At 33.7% G+C, this 24237-nt stretch overlaps 2 protein-coding genes and 1 pseudogene across 4 annotated transcripts; 2 read left to right on the top strand and 1 right to left on the bottom strand.

The window, feature by feature from the left end:
* Positions 1-1698: 1698 nt before the first annotated feature.
* LOC144544072 (F-box/LRR-repeat protein At4g14103-like) lies at positions 1699-9101 on the top strand. The gene is made up of 6 exons (XM_078292486.1): positions 1699-2142; positions 2552-2634; positions 7287-7504; positions 7559-8256; positions 8396-8548; positions 8904-9101. Exons 1-6 carry the CDS (start codon positions 1744-1746, stop codon positions 9099-9101), a joined length of 1749 nt encoding a protein of 582 aa, XP_078148612.1. The 5' UTR covers positions 1699-1743.
* LOC144544358 (F-box/LRR-repeat protein At3g26922-like) lies at positions 6520-16288 on the top strand (annotated as a pseudogene). Its single transcript, XR_013508206.1, has 4 exons — positions 6520-6534; positions 14446-15381; positions 15508-15660; positions 15957-16288. The product of XR_013508206.1 is annotated as an F-box/LRR-repeat protein At3g26922-like (transcript).
* A 2150-nt stretch (positions 16289-18438) lies between these two features.
* LOC144544360 (methionine aminopeptidase 2B-like) lies at positions 18439-22227 on the bottom strand. Of its 2 annotated transcripts, XM_078292855.1 has the most exons (10): positions 22203-22227; positions 21636-21743; positions 21187-21286; positions 20816-20961; positions 20634-20725; positions 20461-20555; positions 20246-20342; positions 19941-20084; positions 19223-19440; positions 18439-18704 (listed from the first exon to the last, which is right to left on the bottom strand). In XM_078292855.1, the coding sequence occupies exons 4-10, from the start codon at positions 20917-20919 to the stop codon at positions 18594-18596; spliced, it is 861 nt and encodes a 286-aa protein (XP_078148981.1). In that variant the 5' UTR covers positions 20920-20961; positions 21187-21286; positions 21636-21743; positions 22203-22227; the 3' UTR covers positions 18439-18593. The 2 variants fall into 2 exon arrangements, with proteins under 2 accessions (XP_078148981.1, XP_078148982.1); XM_078292856.1 differs by lacking the exons at positions 21187-21286; positions 21636-21743; positions 22203-22227 and having other exon boundaries at positions 20634-20717; positions 20816-20905.
* Positions 22228-24237: the final 2010 nt, after the last annotated feature.

Below are 24237 nucleotides of genomic sequence, written 5' to 3'. Positions count from 1 at the left end.
ATATGTCAGTATAAATACTTATAATAATTGATATTAATACTTTCATATGTCAGTATAAATACTTATAATAATTGATAGTAATACTTTCATATGTCAGTATAAATACTTATAATACATGATATTAATACTTTCATATGTCAGTATAAATACTTATAATACATGATATTAATACTTTCATATGTCAGTATAAATACTTATAATAATTGATAGTAATATTTTCATATGTCTGTATAGATATAAATACTTGTATGATGAGGGATAAATACTTCTGTAACGAGTTGTCCGAAAGTATGTCATCATGGATCTCATTTGAAAGAGAAAATTACGTAGAAAACGTTCGTGATTTTAGATTCGCAAAATTTTTCATAAATCGTGAGAAATACGAACGAGATCGAAATGAGATCAAACTAATTTGGAGAGAGATAGAGTGGGGGGATGGTGGGGGGATGGAATGGGGGGGAGTAATATAATTGTTCTTTTTTTTTAGCGTGGTTTTTTCTATAAATTTGCTTGTATTAAATGAAAATATATATCAAATACGTCTGCAAACATGATGAAATGCACTTTGCTTAAATAAAAAAAAAACTATAGCATGTGAGAAGCCTAAAATACAATCATAGTTTCAAAGATGGATTCATATACAGGAAATTTTTTGTGCCAGTTAACTATTTTTAGGTACATTTAGCAACTAACATTTAGAAAAAGAACAACGTAATTTAGATAGGGGTAAAACGGTATAACAAACAAAAATATTTGCTTATGCTCTCATATTTAAAAATAGGACCCTGAAAATAGCAGTTTTCTAAATATAATACAAAACAGGATTAAAATTTATTATTAATAATCTAGAGGTGATAAGTAACGAATTACCTCTGCTCTCGCCAAATTAACTGTCGTCTCTGGATCAATTTCTACTATTCAGTTTCAGGTAATTCTCTCTCCATCCCGCTTCTATCAATGGTGTTTCACGAACAATTTCAATTAGATTTCCCAATTATTAAAAACAAAAACAAACCAATTTGTCGTCCATCAGATCATGGGCACTTGTTGAGAATCATATATATGGTAAGAGGAATTGTTCGAGTCTCTCTGATCAATGAGATCTTTGTTTTCATATAGCTTTTGTTTTGACGCCCGATTTTACTGATTTGAACATTGTGATTTCAATTTGTTTAGTTATTCTTAAAAATTGACTATTATTTTTACAATTTAACGTAAGCATTGAATTCTGTAATCACTGATTTTGGAGCAAGAGAGGGGACCAGTTTTCATAGTTCAGTGAACTGAAACCTCCTCTTAAGATTACTACTATCAATACTGAATTCAAAATGTCAAGAAGAAGTTCCTTCTCATCATTTCAGGGAGACAGATGATCATGGAATTGGGGATTTCATATTTAGATGTAGATGAACATTTCCTGTTTCAACTGCACAATAGAGTTTGTGGAAGTCTATGTTCATAGAACAATTTAGAAAATACTTTAGAAAAAAGGATGCAGAATTTACCAGTAAGCACAAAAAGGCCAAAATAGTCCAACTTTACAACGTGGACTGCTACAACTTCACAGAAAGTATGCTTAGCTCTGCAATTTGTCACCTATTTTTATATTATTATCTTTCATTAATCACTTTGTGTATTTGCCGGAATTGATTTTTTTTTTTTGTTATTGTTAAAAAAGGTGTTACATATTTGTCAGGTGTTTTGCATCAATCTGTGAACGAATCTCCTTTCTCCAAAGGTTGGATGATGAAGAATACTAAAATCCACAATGACAGGATAAGTGATTTACCTGATGAGCTTTTAATTCACATCCTGTCATTTCTGAAGACAAAAGAGGCTGTGCAAACATGTGTGTTATCACAACGATGGAGAAACTTATGGACCTCTGTACCATGTCTATACTTTGATTTTGATGATTTTCTTCCCGATCATTTAGATTTTCTTCCCGATGATTTAGCTTTTCATGATGATGACCTCAAGGAGTACGAAACAAAGTTTGAACAATTTGTTAGTGCTGAATTGCGAAATCAAGGCACCTCAAATTTAGGCAGTTTTAAACTTTCATATAATAATCGATACGGTAAATCTGATAGTATTACAGAGTGGATTCTTTACTCATTTAATTGCAAACCTCAGGAGCTAGTTTTTTATGTTAATAGATACAAGGAGAGAGATTTACCTGATTTACTTTTTTGTCTGCAAATCGATAGAGAAGATGAATCTGTCGCTTGGCTTTCTATGTTATAAAGATCTTAAAACCATAAATCTCCCTTCTCTTAAAACATTAGAACTTTCTGCTTGGATAATTGATGATTATGTCATGAATAAATTTATGTCGGGATGCCCTGTCCTTGAAGAACTTACTCTGTGCTGGTGTAATGCTGGCACACATATTATTTCTTCCAACCAGTAGAAGCATTTAGTCATACATGATTTTATGCCACGAGGGGCCCGAGGGGAGATTCAGATTTCTATCCCAAGTCTCACATCTTTGGTCATTCATTCTAGCATGGGGTGTATTTTATTAAAAAACATGTCTTCTCTTGTGAAGGCTCGCTTGGTCTTGTCTTACACTGCTAATAATACTGGTAATAATGAGATTTTGAACGGCCTTTCAAATGCCACTAATCTAGAGTTTGTTTTCGTCGGACAAGGCTCAATGGTGATTTCTTTAACAATTTACAAATCTATTCTTTAATATAAGGTGCAAAGGACTAGGGGATTATCTCTATGAAGGACTTTATCAGGCTCAAGAAATTCTACTAACTGCTGATTTTTCTGATATTTCTTTTTGAAGGTTATTCTAGCGAAAGAATTGTCAAATTGCCCGACCTTTAAGAATTTGAAGAGCTTGCATTTTGATGGGTATGTGATTAATAACTTTGACTTGATAGCTCTTTTCCTCCAGCATGCACCTCATTTGGAGAAGCTCACTTTGACTCATTGTGAGGTATAGAATATATACTTAATATTTTATCAACTTGCTTCAAGTCATTATTTACTGATCAGGTCCTTTGTAAAGAACTGGTTTTGCTTTTCGGCCCAATAAACAAATTTGCATTTGGGACCGGCCTAAATCCAGCTCGGTCCCATTTTTGGGATTATACCTGGTAAAGGCGCATCCTTCTGGTAAAGTTATGTTTAAAATGGTGGATGGTTCTTATGCACACTCAGTCCCTAGAGCCACTCGGCTTGAAAGTGAACTTCTCACTAAAGCCATGTTCTCCAGCACTTTTGAGCCTAATTTAATTAATTAATTACTCTGTTTTATATTCTGGGTATATAGCGATCACCAGCAGATGATTATCGAAAGAATACTTCAAAGACAGAGACAGGAGATTCACAGTGTGAATACATTCCATTAGTTGAGATCATATACAAGAAGGATCATGTAGTAGTAGATCAGCTGGTGAAAACTTTGCATACATATGTGAAGAGCATAGGGAAACTTAATATGTATATATATCAATAGAGCAACATAATTTTAAGAGCCAGTGGGGAGAATTGAGATGGGTGTACGTTGGAATCCATTGATATATATGCATACTTGGTATTAAGTTTATAATGCATCTTCTGGTATTTCATTGGGTAATATTAGTTCTAAAACTAGGTTTTTCTTGGGCTTAGGATTTAGGGTTTAGGATTGGACTGCTTGTTATTATTGTTGGGTTTTTTTTTTCAAAATAAGTTATTGCAATCATACGGAGACGATAATATGCTTACACTCTTCATATTTTGTGAAATTGAGTTAATATGAAAAAGATTAATGGCGAAGAGAGCAATTTTAAGGAACATTATTTGTTCTAGCATCCGTTTCTTTTCTTTGATCTTACAAATAGCATGATTAGTTCTTTCTCAAGTCAAATTCACTTAAATACATAATCAGTCGAAAGTGACAATATTATATATAAAAAAAAAGTGTGCCGTGAAAATGGAATGCTCTAAATATTGCCTTTTATTTTCATATATTGGTAAATAATCTCTCTTTCTCTGTGCATTTCTTCAGTTGGTTATGCCAACTTGCTAACAAGTATGGATCGATGTAGTGATAATGTGATATCAAAGTGACCCTTGTGGTAATAGTTCGATGTAGTTCATGAAAGAGGAAGACACAAAGAAAGGCGCTTGCTGGTTTCTTACACTTCGCATGAAAACTTTTAATGGGGAAAATAAAAAAAATTTGAACTCAAGCAGTTAATTAGAAGCATATAAAATAGTCAGAAAAGAAATATATATAACGAATAAAAAATAATTGAATCACTTCATGAACCTATGGGTAGCATTAATCATTACTAGTAGACTATGCTGCCTCAATAACCTAATCCAAACCAAAAGAGATGTAAATCAACTTAACAACCAGTATAACACCTATGACAAGATTTTCATGCATTCGATCTATTGGATATTTCTTTTCTGTTTTGTGCGAAAAAAAAGCTTCATGAGAACACACAAGATGCATGCATTATGATCTAACTGTAGCTTCCATTAGTTAAAAACTTGGACATATGCATGCAGTATGCTCTAAATGCATTTCCGACATGTTTGTGGACATAATTAATATTTGATGTATTTTTTTACGAGGATGCATGGTTCAAATTACGTCTTCATGTCCATGCTTTATAGTGCCTTACATATTATTTTATCTTTGTTTTTAAAATTTAAACAGTTGATCTGAATCGTTCAACATAGTCTCCATATTAAAATATGTCTGGATATTAATTTTTTTTGAAATTTTTTTTTTTTTTAGATAGGTACAATATTATTGTTTTTGGATATCATATTGAGCAATTCAGATCGACTGTTTGAACTTCGAAAACATAGATAAATGATGCGAGGCACAATGAGACACAAAAGACATTAATTTTAACTCGTCTTTTTTTATTTATTACAAATTTAAATCACGAGCTTAATTATATATGATAATATTTTAAGTATATTGTGATTGTTCAAGTGATTATATGAATTAATGTTGCCCCCATGAATTTAAATATCGAATGGATGCACACGACATGCTCTAAAAGAATCTTGAGCATGTACGTCATAGTAAATGCATTCCAATAAATTTTTAGGCATAACATTCGATTTTTATTGATTAATTGTATGAATTAAATACTCTCCATAATGTATAGAATGTACGTCATAGTAAACTCTTAAAACCAGATAAAACCACCATACTTCCGTATAAAAGAAAATTGCAAATATTTCAGGGCATCTTTTGTCATTTTATAAATAATAAAAAATAGTAAAAAAAGAATTCAAAAACAGTAAAAATTAATATTCTACAAGTTTATTATATAACTAATTTAATAAACTACTTAAATCAAAGTTTAAAGTTTATACAATAGATTTTTAAGACCGTAGTACGGATGACCTTATGCTATCAATAGCATTCAAGCCTTACCCTTAAAACATTGTATGAATGCACGCAACATGTTATAGATGCATTTAAGTAGACTTTTGTGTGTTTCCATGTACCATTTTTATTTTGTACAAAAAAATTGACAAGAATGTACATGATAATATTATAATATATTTTAACTTTTGTTGTTTATGCTACAGTAAATATGATCACAATTAATTAAAAAAAAACAAATGCACACAACATACACTCACCTAAACTTATTTTTATCCTCCAAATAACAATAGAAGTACTGAATTTAGTTCATATTCCATTGCTTTCTTGCTTTTACATTGTATATGTTAAATAACTATAGAGATAATAGTAGAAAACATGATATAATAGATGATTTCTCAATATGTGAAACGGTTGGTTTGTACAGGTACACAAATAGGTGGCTAGAGTTAGGACAGACTCTTTTTGTTGGGCTTGGGCTTGGGCTTACCCTAGTTTTTTTGGGCTTGAGAGAAACATTTTCCCAATCTTCTGTTAGTGCCTGACCGCCTGACAATTATCCCAGATCTATCGTCTGCCTTAAGATTCGTACTTTTCGTACATACAGACGATTATCTCAGACGTTCGTTCGCCGCCCTTTGTAGACGGCGTCAGTAGTCCTGCGTAGAAAGAGCTCTTATCCTCTGCATTGACTTAAAAAGGAATATTTTGAGTAATGCATCTTGACTGTCCGATCAGATTCAAGATTCGTGTCAATTAAATCCGCACGAATATTAAAGACACCCTATGTTTTAGGCGAGGGCCGGATGGGTTCCGTTTACAATCGGACGGTCTGATATGTATTAACTCAAAAGATGCTCTTGCACACTATGCGGACTCGCGTAGAAAACCCTCCCCAGAGGGAATCAGCGTCCTCTGAGGTATCTCATATTTTGCGTGACTTTTTTGGGAAATCTCAACCGTTGAAATACGTTCTGCGCGAATCTCAAAGCTCAAATAATACGGGCCCCTACATCACCTCCGAATAGACACCGGACACGTCGGTCACGCAAAATATTAGATATGTCAGAGGATACGCACTCCCCCAGAGGTGGTTATTAGGTGGTAAATAACGAATTACCTCGATCGGTTCTCGCCAAATTAACTGCGTCTCTGGATCATTTTCTACGCTTCAGTTTCAAGTAATTCTGTCTCTCTCCCTACCGCTTCTATCACTGGTGTTTCACGAACGATTTCAATCAATTGTTTTAGATTTTCTGCAAAGAAATTGAACCAATTTGTTGTGCATCAGATCATAAGCACTTGTTGAGAGTCGTATATATGGTAAGAGGAATTGTTCTAGTCTTTCTGATCCGTGAGATCTTTGTTTTTATGTAGCTTTTGTTTTGTCAGACAAGTTAACTGATTTGAAGATTGAGATTTCCAGATTCAGAAATATTTGTTTAATTAATGATTCTTTTAAAAAAAGACTATTGTTATTACAATTTATTAGTATTGAAATCTGTAATGGTTAAATTTGGAGCAGAGAGGGGTCCATTTTTCATAATTCAGTGAACTGAAACCTCCTCTTAAGATTACCACGTTCTATCAATACTGAATTCAAAATGTCAAGGAGAAGTTCCTTCTCATCATTTCAGGGAGACAGATGATCATGGAATTCAGGATTTTAATTTGAATGTAGATGCACATTTCTTGTCTGAACTGCACAATAGAGTGTGTGGAAGTCTATATTCATAGAACAAATTAAGAAAATACTTCAGAAAATAGATGCAAAATTTACCAGTAAGCACTAAAAGTCCAACATTTTCCCAACTTTACAACTTCACAACTTACAGAAAGTATGCTTAGCTCTGAAATTTGTTACCTATTTTTATATATTTTTTTAATCTTTAATAACTTTGTGCATTTGCCAAAATTGATTTTTTTTAAAAAGGTTAATTACATTTTTGTCAGGAGTTTTGCATCAATCTGTGAACAAATCTCCTTTCTCTAAAGGTTGGAGGATGAAGAACACTAAAATCCACAATGACAGGATAAGCGATCTACCTGATGAGCTTCTAATTCACGTCCTGTCATTTCTGAAGACAAAAGAGGCCATGCAAACATGTGTGTTATCACAACGATGGAGAAACTTATGGACATTCGTACCGAGTCTGCACTTTGATTTTGATGGTTTTCTTCCTGATGATTTAGATTTAGATTTAGATTTAGATTTAGATGATGGTGACCTCAAGGAGTACGAAATAAAGTTTGAACAATTTGTTAGTACTGCATTGCGAAATCGAGGCACCTCAAATTTAGACAGTTTTAAACTTCATTATAATAACTCATATGGTAACTCTGATGCTATTACAGAGTGGATTCTTTACTCATTGCATCACAAACCTCGGGAGCTATTTTTATATGTCTATAGATATAAAGAGATAGATTTACCTGATTTGCTTTTCGCCTGCAAATCGCTAGAGAAGATGGATCTGTGGCTTGACTTTCTTAGTTATAAAAATCTTAAAACCATAAGTCTTCCTTCTCTTAAAACACTAGAACTCTCTGCTTGGATAATTGATGATTATGTCATGAATAAACTTACGTCGGGGTGCCCTGTCCTTGAAGACCTTAGTCTGCGCTGGTGTAATGTTGGCACGCATATTATTTCTTCCAACCAGCTGAAGCATTTGTTCATAGATGATTTTCTTTCACAAGGAGAGATTCAGATTTCTATTCCAAGTCTCACATCTTTGGTCATTCATTCTAGCAGGGGGCTTATTTTATTAAAAAACATGTCTTCTCTTGTGAAGGCTCACTTGGTCTTATCCTATGATGCTAATATTGCTAATCAGGAGATTCTGAACGGCCTTTCGAATGCCACAAATCTAGAGTTTGATTTTACTGGGCAGGGCTTTATGGTATTTTCTTTAACAATTTACAAATCTATTCTATAATATGAGGTGCAAAGGACTAGGGATTATCTCTATGATTAAGAGGAATTAATCAGGCTCGAGAAATTCTACTAACTCCTGATTTTTCTGATGTTTATTTTTGAAGGTTATTCTAGAGAAAGAATTGTTAAATTGCCCGACCTTTAAGAATTTGAAGAGCTTGCATTTTGATGGTTATGTGATTGGCAACTTTCACTTGATAGCTCTTTTCCTCCAGCATGCACCTAATTTGGAGAAGCTCACTTTGACTCATTATGAGGTAAAGAATACTTAATATTTTATCAACTTAACTTCAAGTGTTTTAGTTGCTGATTACCTCCTTTGTAAAGAACTGGTTTTGCTTTTTGGCCCAATAATCAAATATGCATTTGGGACTGGCCTGAAACCAGCTCAGTCCTGTTTTTGTGACTAAACCTGGTAAAGGGCTAAAGGCACATCCTATTGGTAAAGTTAAGTTTAAAATCATGGATGGTTCTTATGCACACTCTGTCCCTAGGGGACTAGGCTTGCAAGTTGAAACTTATTCTTAAAAGTGAACATCTCACCAAAGCCATGTTGTCTAGCACTTTTTTGCCTCATTTAATTAGTTGCTCTGTCTTATTTTCTGGGTATAGCTACCACCAGCAGATGCTTATCGAAAGAATACTTCAAAGACGGAGACGAGAGATTCACAGTGTGAATACGTTCCATTAGTTGAGATCATATCCAAGGCAGATCATGAAAGAGTAGATCAGCTGGTGAAAACTTTGCATACTTATGTGAAGAGCATAGGAAAACTTAATATGTATATGAATTCAGCAACAGAATTGTAAGAGCCATTGGGAAGAAATAATATGGGTGTTGGAATATCCATTGATATGCATGCTTGGTATCAATTTGATAATGCATCTTCTGGTACTTCATTGGGTAATATTAATTCTAAAAATAGGTTTTTCTTGGGCTTAGGGCTTAAGGTTTAGGGTTGGTCTGCCTGTTATTGTTGTTATTAGATTTTTTTTTTTCAAAAGTAGTTATTGCAATCATATAATCATATATAGACGATAGTATAATTAGTCTTCATGTTTTGTGAAATTGAGTTAATATGAAAGATATTGATGGTGAAGAGAGCAATTTTACTAGAACATTGTTCTAGCATCAGTTCCTTTTCTTCAATGTTACAAAGAGGAGGGATCCACTCTACATTTTTAAAGTTCAAACAGTCAATTCAAATCGTTCAACATGATGGATATTTGAAGTTCAAACAGTCAATTCAAATCGTTCAACATGATGGATATATTAAAATGTGCTTGCATATCAAATTTTACATTTTTTTTATTTTTTTACTATTTATTAAGATGGGTACAAAAATTCAATGGTTTGAAAACAACGATTTTGTAAACTACTTAATAAATAGTAATTTTAAAAAAAAAATGTAAAATTTGATCTGCAAGCACATTTTAATATATCTATCATGTTGAACAATTTGGATCGATTGTTCAGATTTTAAAAATTTTGAAAATATAAAATATCATTGGGTGTCACCAAAAAAGATGCAAGTAGATCCCTCCTCTATTACAAATAGCATGATTAGTTCTTTCTCAAGTCAAATTCACATAAATATATAATCAGTTACAAAGTGCCAATATTATATATATAAAAAAAAGTATACCGTGAAAATGGATTGCTCTGATATTGCCTTTTATTTTCATATATTGGTAAATGGTAAACAAGATATCTTTTTCTCGCTTTTTTTAATAAACCATAATTAAAAAAAAATTATGAAACCAACTTACTTTTTTTTCTTTTTTAAAAAAAAAACTATAAGAACTGAAAAAAATCATAAGAACTGAAATGTTACTTTAGTCTACCATTTTTTTTTCTAAACTGACATGACATTTCAGTCTCGAATGATTTCACAATTTTTCAAAAAAAATGGTGTAGTAGTTGGTGTAATACCTTGGACCGAGATGCCATTTCATTCCATTGTTTTTTTTTTATCCAAGATTGAATTGGTATTTCGGTCCCATATAATTTTTATTTTTGTTTCTACAGCTCTGTTTTTGTTCGGAACTATTCTTGTTTTGTCCAGGAATTGCTTTCTACATAACTATTTTTGTTTATGTGCCTCTGTTTCGGCTAGGAACTATTCTTGTTTTGGCCATGAACTATTTTTCTTATGTGCCTCTATTTCGGCCAAGAACTATTCCTGTTTTGGCCAGGAACTAATTTCTGCATAACTACTTTTGTTTTTGCCGTCGAGTCGTTTTCTTGAGTGAGGAAACAGAGAGTTTTTCAAGTACACTAAATGATAAAACAACTACACTAAATAAGCTAAATAACAAAATATATACAAAATACACTAGTTTTCAAACAAAACATACACAAAACAAAACTTACACTAAAGAGAGGCCGCTGTATCGGCAAAAAAAATATAATAATAATAACACGGGATCGAATTGGCATTTCAGTCCGGAGACATTTGCAGATTTTTTGTGGCCGCTAGTCTGGAGAGCTATGAAATTATTAGAGACTGAAATGTCATTTCGGTTCTGAAAAAAAAATAGCGAACTGAAATGACATTTCAGTTATTATGATTTTTTTTTTCAAAAAAAAAAATTAATCATATTGATTTCATAAAAATACTTTTTTTTTTAATTATGATTTATAAAAGAAATTCCTCTTTCTCCGTGCATGTCTTCAATTGGTTATGTCGACTTGTAAACAATCATGGGTGTAATGATATCAATACGACCCGTGTGGAAATGGTTCGATGTAGTTCATAATTTATCTTTCTCGATGTCTAATTTCTCTCTGATACGGTGCCATGCATGAAAGAAGAAAAACAAATGCTGTTGGTGGTTTCTTACAATTCGCATGAAAATTTTATTGAAGGGAAAATCCGAAAAAATTTAAACTTAAGTACTAAATTAGAAGCATAAAACCCAGAAAACAAATATAATGAATTAAAAAATAAATTAAATCACTTTATGAACCTCCGAGCAATAAAAAAAAAAAAAAACTGGTCTGCAGTCATTACTAGTAGACTATATATGCTGCCCCTCAATAGCCTAATCTAATTCAATTATCCAACCAAAACAGATCTAAACCAACTTAACAACAAGTAACTCCAATTAGAAGATTTTATAGGAGAATCTTTTACAATTGCTAGATCTGGACCGTTCTTTTTAACTTGGCACGAATCTCAAAGCCCAATAATACTGGCCCCTATCGTGACCCGAATTTTAACAAATTCGAATCCTCTGAGATATCTCAAACTTGGCGTGACTTTATGAAAAATCCCAACCGTTTAAATACGTTCTGCACGAACCTCAAAGCACACATAATACTGACCCCTACATCACCCCCGAATAGGCACCGGACACATCGATCACGCAAAAGTTGAGATATCTCAGAGGATATGCACTCAATTTTAACTTGGCATGAACCGTAAAGTGAGGTGATCCTCTGCAATAGAGCTTATGAACTCACACATCTGAACCCTCATCGGTAATAATTCATTACTTCAAGCATTTTGCGGAACGCTATCCTCTACGGAGTTTTTCCGTGCGGAGCTTTTAATCTGGCCCGTTCGTTTCGAATCGGACGGACTAGATTAAGGATTCACCAAATTTTGAGTTTTTTTTAAAATTCGGGCAAGATCTGATCTGATTCGTCTGATTCGAAACGAACGGACCAGATTAAAAGCTCCGCACGGAAAAAATCCGCAGAGATACTTTCCCAGCATTTTGCCCCGTCAGTATCTGACAATAATCTCAGACGTTCGTCGGCATTAAGATTCGAGCTTATGCCGCCTTTGTTGACAACGCAAGGAAGTCCTGCGGAGATCGCCGTTTGTCGATTTGTGGGATTTCCTTTCTTCTTCCTGCAAAATTACAACTTTAATAAACCCCGCTCGCTTGCTCATCTTCACCCCCTCTCGATTTTGGAAAGCTTTCCCGGAGTTGGTAAATCCCGATTTACCTCGCCTCTCGCCGATTAACTGCGTCTCTAGATCAATTTCTAGTTTTCTACGTTTCGGTTTCAGGTAATTCTCTCTCTCCCTCCCGCTCCTATCACTGGCGTTTCACGAACGATTCAATCAGATCATGAACACTTGTTGAGAGTCTTATATATGGTGAGATGAATTGTTCAAGTCTCTTCCTTCTAATTTCATAGATTTTCTCATTTGTCGTACTCATCCAGTTTGAGCGCTTAGTAATCCTATTCTGAACCAAAAGTTGACCCATATAGTGAAGGTGCTTGAGTGCTTACCATCTCAGATTGCAGATTTGAGATGTGAAATGGGTCGGAACCGCCTAACTGCCCCGTTGCTGCTAAGGGTTTTGTTTATCTTAGTAACAAGAGATATTGTTGATTCTCTTTCTTTCAAACCAAGTGGCAATTTGAATTTCACCGGTATCATCACCAGTAAAATTAAGAATTACCAAATTTGTTTTGTATATCTCATGAGTTTGGTACAGATGAAGACAGAATAAATAGTTTCGTACCCATTCAAGAACTTCAGTATTATTGAAAGAGGAGGGATCCAATTACACCTTTCTTTGGTGACACCGGATTACACTCTATATTTTTAAAGTTCAAATAGTCAATCCAAACCGTTCAACATGATGGATATGTTAAAATGTGCTTGCAGATCAAATTTTACATTTTTTGGAATTTTTTTTACTATTTATTAAGTATTTAACAAAATCGCTATATTCAGAGCATTGAATTTTTGCACCCATCTTAATAAATAGTAAAAAAAATTCCAAAAAATGTAAAATTTGATCTGCAAGCACATTTTAACATATCAATCATGTTGAACGGTTTGGATCGACTATTTGAACTTTGAAAACTTTGAAAATCAAGAGTGTAATTCGGTATCACCAAAAAAGGTGTAATTGGATCCCTCCTCTTATTGAAAATAGGGACATCTATCATTGACAAATTACCCTTATACTTTTGTGTGCCTGAGTCTTGATTCCTCACCTCTTTGAAATTGCTGGAAGCTGCTGCAACAACAACCTTTTTATGAGATTCAACAGCAATATTAACATCATTTGGGTTTACCTTAGTCTTATCTATTAAACCCTTTTTACTCTTCATGTGATCTTCATTCATTATGGGACCTTGTACCAGAATTCATGTTCTTGCCGGTACCGGCCACTTGACCTTGACCCTGGTTGTCTGTTGAAGCAGACTTGCTAATTTCATTGATTACAGGTGGTCGGTTGCATCCTGCGTTTTGTTTTAATTTCCTCCCTGTTGGTTGATTTAACCGTCCTGCCCAGCTTCCATCTCCTTCCTTTTGAATGTTGACTGATTCAATTCTTCTTAAAGTAACCCCTAAATCAGCACTCGCCAATTGAGATCGTGAAAAGATCTTTGTCTTTTTTGTAGCTTTTGTTTTGACGGCCAAATTACTGATTGTAGATTGAGTTTTCCAGATTCAGAAGTAAAGTATTTGTTTAATTATTCATAAAAAAGTATTATTACTACAATTTATCTTAGGGTGCTTTTAGTTGGAGCAAGAATAAAGCTAACCCGAGAATAGCACTATTCTTTTGAGCTAAACCCACATTTGGATCAAGAGCTACCAACTATAATTTGTTTGTCTTTTGTGGGTTAGCTCACTATTCTACTAACCCAACAAAAGTTGGATTAGCTCTATTCTCAATTTTGAGATTAGCTCACTATTCTCACTAACCCTTCCCTCCATTCAAATGCAAATCGTTGATTTTGGAGTAGAGAGAGGACCACTTTTCATAATTCAGTGAACTTAAACCTCCTCTTAAGATTACCGCTATCACTACTGAATTGAAAAGGTCAAGGGAAAGTTCTTCTCATCATTTCAAGGAGAAAGATGATCATGGAATTTGGGATTTTAATTTGAGGTAGATGCACATTTCCAGTCTCAACTGCACAACTTTTGTGGAAGTCTATATTCATAGAACAACTTAGAAAATACTTCAGAAAAAAGGATGCAAATTTTACCTTTAAGTATAAAAAGGCCAAAATAGTCCAACTTGCTTCTTACATTGATGATCTGCTACAACTCCACAGATAGTATGCTTAGCTCTGCGTTTGTCACCTAATTTTATATATGTATCTTTCATAAATCATTTGCGCATTTGTGTGAATTGTTTTTCCTAAAAAAAGATGTTACATTTTTTCCAGGACTCTTGCATCAATTTCTGAACGGATCTCCTTTCTCCAAAGGGTGGAGGATGGAGAATACTATAATCCAGAATGACAGGATAAGTGATTTACCTGATGTGCTTCTAATTCACATCCTGTCATTTCTGAAGACAAAAGAGGCTGTGCAAACATGTGTGTTATCACAACGATGGAGAAATTTATGGTCCTTCGTACCGAGTCTACACTTTGATTTTGATGATTTTCTTCCTAATGATGTTGATCATGATGACCTCAAAGAGTACGAAATAAAGTTCGAACAATTTGTTAGTGCTGTATTGCAAAATCGAGACACCTCAATTTTAGATAGTTTTAAACTTGTTTTTGATTACGATGGTAAATCTGAGGCTATTACAGAGTGGATTCTTTATGCATTGAATTGCAAGCCTCGAGTGCTATATTTCGAAGTCGACAGATATGATGAGATAGATTTACCTGATATGCTTTTCAACTGCAAATCGCTAGAGAAGATGACGCTGCGGGTTGAGGCTCTTCTTCCCTATAAGAATGTTTCTAAAACCATAAATCTTCCTTCTATTAAAAAATTAGAACTTTCTGCTTGGATAATTGATGATTATTTCATGAATAAACTTATGTCGGGGTGTCCCGTCCTCGAGGAGCTTATTCTGAGCCGTTGTGTTATGGACACAGATTATTTCTTCCAACGTTTTGAAGCATTTGTCCATAGATGATTTTAGATCTAAAAGGGAGATTCAGATTTCTATCCCGAGTCTCTCATCTTTGGTCATTGATTCTGGCAAGGGGTGTGTTGTATTAAAAAACATGTCTTCTCTTGTGAAGGCTCGCTTGGTCTTGTTTTCTTACAGTCATAATATTGGTAATCAAGTTTATGGGATTTTGAATGGCCTTTCAAATGCCACAAATCTAGAATTTGTTTTGACCGGACACGGTGCTAAGGTGATTTCTTTAACAATCTCAATTTTTATTAATATAAGCTAGGGGATTATATCTATGATTAAGAGGACTTTATCATGGTAAAGAAAGTCTACTAACTATTGATTTTTCTGATGTTTCCTTCTGAAGGTTATTCTAAAGAAAGAATTGTCGAATTGCCCGACCTTTAAGAATTTGAAGAGGTTGCATTTTGATAGTTATATGATTAGCGACTTTGAATTGATAGTTCTTTTCCTCCAACATGCACCTAATTTGGAGAAGCTCACTTTGACTCATCGTGAGGTAAGGAATACTTGACATTTTCAACTTCCTTTTAAGTCTTTTAGTTACTGATCACCTCCTTTGTGAAGAACTTGGCTTTACTTTTTTCCCCAACAATCAAATTTGCATTTGGGACCGACCTAAACCAAGCTTAGTCCCATTTTGTGACTAAACCTGGTAAGGCACATACTATTGGTAAAAGTAGGTTTAAAAGTTGAAACTTATTCTTAAAAATAGAAATTATCACCAAGAACCAATGTTGTCTAGTTTTTTTTACCCTAATTTAATTAGTTGCTCTTCTTATTTTCTTGCTTAAGCCACATCCACTACCAGATGCTGCTCAAAAGAATACTTCAAAGACTGAGATAAAGACAGGAGATTCACATTGTGAATACGTTCCATTAGTTGAGATCATATACAAGGAGGATCATAAAAGAGTAGATCAGCTGGTGAAAACTTTGCGTACTTATGTGAAGAGCATAGGGAAACTTAATATGTTTATCAATAGAGAAAAAATTTCAAGAGCCACTGGGAAAAAATTGATTTGTGTTGGTATTCATTGATATGCCACACTTGGCAGTAATTGATAAAGAAATTGTGTGATATTAGTCCATTGTAATAAAGAAATTGATTTGTATGTTGGTATCCATTGATATGCATCTTGTGGTGCTTCATTGTGTAATGTTAGTTCCAAAACTAGTTTTTTTCTTGGGCTTTAGGGCAATTTTAAAGTAGCAGTGTTCTAGTATCAGTTACTTTCCGTCGATATTACAAACAGCGGTGAATAGTTTTCACAAGGCAAATTCACATAAATATATAATCAGTCGAAGATATCAATGTTTCATAAAAGGTATACCGCAGGTACGCAACCAGAAAAGTGCAAAGTGAAAAGGGAATTCTCTGATTATTGCCATTGGTACAGCTTGACAGGAATTTAGATCCAGTGAAGTAACCCAATTTTATAGTTTTAGATCGGGACTGCCCGATTTGAATTTACGACAATCCATTCTGAAGTGGAGCGCATACATTATGAGCGACAGATTCGAATCCTCAAATGATCCTGAGCCATGGATTCGAATTGGACGGTCCCGATCCAAAACCCAAAAATTGAGTTTAGGGGATCCGGACCCGCTTGACAGTTGGTAGACCATTGAAGAAGAGTTGTTTTTTTTGTTCCAATCGAGACCATTAAATACTTGGTCATATGGTCTTTGATAGAATAATATATAATGCAAATATTCTGATAGAATTACTGCAGAAAAGAGACTCAGAGAAGAAGCCATGCATTCAAGTTGTTCCACATAAAGGCCTAATGCTATAGGACCGGTAAACAATAGGCACCAATTGAAACCCAAGATAACATAACAGTCTAATTAGTATGAGAGATTGAGGTTTTAAAATACCACCACTGCCCCCACATGCAATTCTGATCGTCTGCTTCAGGACGAATAAAAAACGAAGAACAAAATGTTTTCTGAATATTAAGATTCAAGATTTGTGTATATTCATTATAAATCAAGCTTGAAGCCATAGGCGGAGCACACTATATGGATTATGGTTAAATACACATCAGAAAGACAGAAATTCTTTTCCCTTGATCCTAATCTATAACAATGTTAAAATAACAAATCAATTAGACAAAATCACATTAACCAGTACCAGAGTACGAGTCCTATTATCATATCATACCTCATAATTTGAGTTGGTTTCTCAGTGAACTCCAGGCAACTACAGGCTTTTATTTTCATATATTAGTAAATAATATTACTCTCTGTGCATTCTTCAATTGTTTATGTTGCCTTGCTAACAAGTACGGATGTACTAATATAAATGTGACCCATGTGGTAATATGGTAATAGTTCGATGTAGTTCATAATTTATCTATTTTTAATATCTAATCTCGAGCAAAGGTAGTGTGTTGTGCTTCTCAAGAGGACTTGGTAAGTACATTATCAAATATCTATCAAATTGGCTTCAAATGATAAATTTAAACCGTTCAAACTCATATATTTCACGAGTGATGTATATACATACAAAATTTTAGAAGTATTTAAATTTATTTAATACAAAGTTAAGCAGTAAAAAATAAACTTTTTACAAGTTATTTTACGTATTTATTTTTCATCATTATTTTTACCACTCACTTTGTACTTAATAAATTTTTAAATTTTTGTATGTACATGCATCGCTCACTCATGAAATAGATAGATTTCAATGATTTAAACTCATCATTTAAAACCAATTCAATAAATTTTTAAAGTTGTACTTACCAAACTCTCTTGAAAAACACAACACACTAACTTTGCTCTCTAATCTCTATCCGATACAGTGCAAGCTTGAAAGAGGAAGACAAGGACAGACACTTGCTGGCGTCTTACACTTGTCATCAAAACTTTTTTGAAGGGAAAATCAGGAAAAAATTAAACTCAAAAGTACTTAGTTAGAAGCATAAAACACCAGAAAAGAAATGTAACGAATGAAGGGAAAAAAAACACCACCACTTTATGAACCTCTGAGCAAGGAAAGAAGATCTGAGCGGTGCACTCATTACTAGTAGACTATGCTGCCTCAATACTCTAATCCAAACCAAAGTCAGTCTAAGCCAACTTAACAACCAGTGACACCTATGGAAGTAGGCCTTGATGCAACCGAAACACGAAACAGCCTGACCAGACAATTTTTATTTTACTCTACAAAGGCACCAAAAGCAAATCTAATCCAATTCCAACAGCACTATTTGATACCTGTACAAAATATATGGGTGGAAATGTGGAATAGCTATGAACAATGAAGTAGCTTCAATCATCACAAAAGCTAACAATTGCAAACACAAGTCACACACACTGATTTCAAAGTACCGATAAAACATCTGAAAGTTTCTACAATTCATCAACATCACGGACCACCAAATTAAGCTTCTCGTTTTTAGGACAACCACATTACATACCACAAGATCAGTAGTCATCACCACGGGATATAACTTCCTTGCAAGTAGGCCTAAGAAGGATTGTGTGCTCAAACTGTGACACATAGCTTCCTTCCGCATCAGACAGAGGAGGTAAGGCCTGCAATAACATGAAAAAGTAGTCTGTGTTAGACATTCAGTATGCTAAAGTTTATAACAGGAATTTTAGGAAAAAAATGCAATAATAACACCTATGTTTATCTATTGGCTAAAAACTCCTAACATCTTCAGTAACTCTATAACTAGAACAAGTAGGATTATAATTATGGTTTACAAGATGCATCACTATATATGCTTGTAATTTTTCCCTATACCTAATTATAGTCAATCTATCCACTAGCCTAAATTGACACAACCACAAGCAAAAAAGACTGACATAGGTGTCGAGCAGAACACATATGTAGTAGTACCAAGCAAACTTACTGGAATTAATGTTTGAACAGTACAACTCATATTTACCTTGTAAAACCTTGGACTAAAAACAAAAAAAAAAAAAACTAATTTGCAAATAAGTAAAGATGTTACCTTCTTTGCAAATGTGCATAAAGCCTGGATCTAACTTTGCAAAGAGATATAAAAGAAAAAACAAAACAGCAAAACTAATCTAAAACTAGATACCTTGAGAATGCCAACATCACATAGATTTTTTAGAGCCATGTGGTACTTTGTCTCACCGATATAATCCAAGTAGCGTCGGCAAAAAGCCAGAGTAGAGAAGTTTTTGTTAATTGTGGTAAGGAGTTGTTTTTCTCTTGCCCAACGAAGGTTTACATAACCCACATCAAAATTCTTCATATAATGGCTGCACTCTAGATCCTCCCTAACAGCCCCTTTGCCTAAAAGGAAATTGATGAATTAGTACCGAGAAGGAACACAGATTATGGAACAAACCTTTCTAAATTATTTTTATTGGTTTTTCTGAAGTTGTTCTCTACAAGCTATGGCTTTACTCATTTCTATTAAATATGGAGACATCCATAAATTGTTATCATACCACTATATTCATACAAATTAAATGATCCTGTATAATAATTAGTATAAAATGAACCAATACTGTGGCTAAGATGAACCATTCAATAATGCGAATTGCATTGAATTGATGGATGTCTCTACTTTTTTGTAGGAGGCAGAGAGATGCAAGACCAACCCTCCACCATTAATTTGTCTTTCCCTCAAATGAGACATTGTAGTTATATATGTTTCTCCATTTCTCTCAAACTAAACTTAATTTTTCCTATATATAACTTTTTCTTTCAGTAGATTTTCCTAGAAGAAAATGATCAATTAACTCTCTGTACAACAGAACATATGTTACAGTAAATATTAAAAAGTTAACCTGTAGAACCAAAAGTTTCAATAGCATAAAACTCCCCTTCTTCCATCTTTATTTGGCTGTCACATTTGACACTTGGAACTGTTATACCAGCATGTACCTTGTACGGTCTGATGTTGTGCCCATGCAGGTTTCTGACACTTTTCACTACATGATAAAAAATGCTGACTTCTTGAAAGCATATTATTTTTCAAAAGTAAATAAAATAAAAATACTGAAAGAATAAACCATCATAAATGCAATAGCTAAGCTGCTATTGCAAGTCACTAAAGAAGGACAAAAGTGGAAAGGAAGAATGAAAAACTAACCTTGAAAAACCTTGCCATTGATTTCAACCTCGTAGGATTCCATGACCTCTTGGATTGCTGCACCTACATCACATAGCCTCACATCTATCCCCGCTTCCTATAAAATAAGTAAAATATCTATCTTTAGATTTTAAACAACAATAGCACACAAGTGAAGGAAGCAAACTTATATTAAAGGGTCAAAATTGGGAGTAAATCTAAATTGAACTTCTTGCCTTGATTCCTGTGTTTGTTGCTTCTTTGGAAGCCTCAAGCAGTGGATTGAATGTGGGGTTGAATGCAACTGTAAATGCAGAGTCAATAATATATCCTGCAAGAGGACAAATGAGTATTAGTTATCATCACAATAATGATAACTTGAAAGTGATAGTAATAATATAATATTTACCATCGACATGTGTTCCAAAATCTAATTTCATGACATCATCATACTGTAATACAGTTTTATCACCAGTGTTAGGAGTCCAGTGCGCTGCCACACTAACAAAGAAAAGAAGATGAAGTCATACAAATTGGATTGAACACAACAATTTTAAGCAAAAATAATACTAAATTGAAGAAATGTAATACCAATTTAGGGAACAGCCAGTGGGGAAGGCAATGCCAGCTTTAAGCCCATTCTCTTTAATAAGCTTTCTCAGTGTACTCTCTAAAGTCTCGCACAAATCTACCATTAATATTCCAGGCTTACATATGCTTGTAACATACTTCCTCACCTTCAAAATTTAAAGGATCCATTAGTGTTGCAAAAGATGTCTTCGATAAATTTAGTTCAATTCAGAAATTTTTAAGGAATTTATTGTAGTGTCGCAAAAGATGTCTTCGGAAAATTTAGTTTCCTAAAAGTAACATAAAAAGAGTATCAAATTTGTGTCGCAATTGATGCATGAGAGAAACAAGTTCATTAAGAGGAGACAATAGATTTAGTAAAGTTACAGAACCTGTCTATGGACTTCAGCAGCCCGGCGAACAGAATTATAAATAGATTTATGAAGGCGTTCCAATTCCTTCTTTTCTTCAGATGTCACTCTCCACAAGTTACTATTGATTGATGTTAAAAAGAAGAGTATTAATACTGAACTTCTTATCACGACCTTGGAGCAATTTTTTCTTTTAAAATATAAGTAATGGTTTTATCAGGTTCCAGATCACACCAGCAACTGACATTTGCAAATGCCATCCAACATACTTGAAAGAGAAGCTCATGAAGTAGGAGAAAGATTTTCAAATTTTATAAAAAACATATTTGCAAATTACCAATTACTATAAAGATTCAGTTGTAAGCAAGAAAAACATCAGGTGCTATGTGCAAATACAATATTAATTTGCAATTTGCAAAAAATCTTCAATAAAATAATGAAATAAGAGTATGAAGAGAAGAGAAACATACTCATCATTGTATTGTTGGATTTCACCTTCAGGAAAATCTCCAGAAGGAAAGAGTTCATCAACAGGGATTGATGGTGGATCTGTCTGCCCAAGAGGACCTTTCTTCCTCCTATAGTAATCGTAGATATAACTTTATGTTTTATTATATATAGACTAATATATATAAAAATCTTATACATGGATCAGCAGATGTGGATATGGAAACTTTTTTCATGGTATCTCACAAAATGTATTATCATCCGCAAATCACAATTGCGATGGAGTATTCAATTTTACAAAATTACACGAGTAAAATATACGAGTAAAACTTGAATTATTATATTTTTATTCTGTATATTTCTCAAACGTTTGGGCGGTCAATTGGATATCATTTGATACAGTTAAATCTGCCAGTGTTGATCAAACTAATCAAAGACTACTAACAAGGAAAGTATTTTTTTGAGGGTAAGGTGGCAATTTGCCATCTTACGGATTTTCATTGATAAGAAAAATATTTACATAGGCTCAAGTGAGCCTCAATCCCTATACTAACAAGGAAAGTAAAGGAGAAGTAAAGAAGGAAGCTCACTTGGATTTATTCTTCTTTTTCTTACTAGCTCCTGTTGTAAGGAAACAATTTGGAAAATAAGATAAAGTGACTAATATAAATAAAAAAATTATTGCAACACATCATATATATATATATATATATATACTTTTTTCGAAGTAATTAGCAGCAGAAGCAACTTGAGACTGGATTTGATCTTCATGGTCATTAGAATGCAAACCCGCCCCTTTACTTCCTTCAAAAGTTGTTATTTGAAGTTCTCTAACCATATTAGCAACATCTGTAGCTTCACATTCCCCCATTAATCTGTTACTCCTAAAAAAAATTGTCATTTGATGATTAATAATTCAATTATTCATTAAGCTGTCAAAAATCAAATATTCTATTGACCTAAGGAGAAATTCTTTAAAAAAAACCTAATTATATGTCTGTTAGTTATGACTCAGATCCTGTTCAAAACTTTAAAAATCAGATTGAACAAAAAAGGACTCACAATTGGAAAAAAATAATTAAGCAAATAATATAATTTTGAGCATATAGATCATAAGCCACCAAACCAAACATACAAAAGATATATATAAATATGCTCACGTGAACTGGAGAAAGGGGTGAGGTGGGGGTTGTAGGGAGGAACAGAGAGAGATATATATCAATAGATAGATGGAGAGAGAGGGAGAGGGAGAGAGATTTTCACTTGGCAGCCGCTGCCTAGGTTTTCAAAAGAGAGGAGAGAGAGACCACAAAGAAAAAAAGGAGGCTAGGGTTTTCAGTATACTCACATTTGGAAGGACACAAGACGCTAAATATCTCCAAAAAAATTCAAAAAAGAAATAAAATAAAAACTGAAGTATATAAACTTGTGCTAACAGGTGGAACCTAGTGATACACTGAATTTGCTCTAAAACAGAAGAAGTAATTACCCAAAAAGGCAGAAGGACAAACAATGAGTCTAGGAGGACGTAAAAGTGAAATTGGGAAAATCTTATTTATGTCACAACCACAATAACAATTCTAGAAGGAAATAAAAGCGAAAGTGGGTGGAAACTGACATGTCAGATCCAGCAACAAACCGAAGTTATGCATATTCTAAAATAAATGGAAACAATAACTCAAACAATAGTATGAGACCTGATACAGTGAATGATATAGTGATAATTAAGTAGCAAGTATCAGTAGGAACATTGTATTTCACAGTATTAGGCGTAAGTTATTCATAAAAGCCAGGGATACAATTAATTAGCATTAATCAGTAGGAATATTGTAGTTTAATTTATAGAAAATTGCCAAAAGCATTAAATGAAACTTCCGGTAATACAACACCACAACCAACATACAAATTAAATGCTCAAGGCAGACAGCAAGGTGCCCTATAATTTTCCCCATGAGACTCTTTGCTATCCAAGTTCTCAACGAGTAACAATTTCAGCTCAAAAGTTCTGAACTGCCATTAAAATGAATAAAAGCTTGCATGTCATGAATGATGCAGATTTTCTATGTGAAGTGTCAGTTGAAAAGAACAGGTACATGTCGAAAATACTCTCGTGTCTTGGTCAATCGAGATTTTGGCAACTACTTATTTTAAAATAATTTCAGGAACAAAATCGGCACTACCACAACTTATTTAGTCAGTAGTACAATTCTTGAACTTACTGTATCTTTCTTGCTAACAAGGTACTGCTCTACATTTTCTGGCTAGTTTGGAACTAGTTGTGGTTGTTTGTTATTAATATTTGTAACCTTTTGTTATTACTGGTTCACAAGAGAACATTAAATGCTAATATCAACTGACCTCTTTTAATACCAAGCTTCCTTCAATATAAGTCTTTCTAAAGAGTATCACGAGGAATCAAATTACCTTAAGAGCTAAAATTTCTCTTTTGTACTAGGTCAATAGTCTCTAATAATTAAAAAGTAAAGGAAATAAATAGACAACAAAAGAGATAAAATACCTCGGTCTTCCATCCAAATCAAAAGTGAGGTCTGCAACCCTTGAAAGGGCAACAATATTAAGGTTTGGTCTTGCTAGCCAGATAAGCACCCTCAAAGTAATAACCAC

Source organism: Carex rostrata, chromosome 26 (assembly GCF_964058835.1).
Source record: "Carex rostrata chromosome 26, lpCarRost1.2, whole genome shotgun sequence".
Classification (NCBI taxonomy): domain Eukaryota; kingdom Viridiplantae; phylum Streptophyta; class Magnoliopsida; order Poales; family Cyperaceae; genus Carex; species Carex rostrata.
This window is presented reverse-complemented; position numbering and strand designations above follow the sequence as displayed.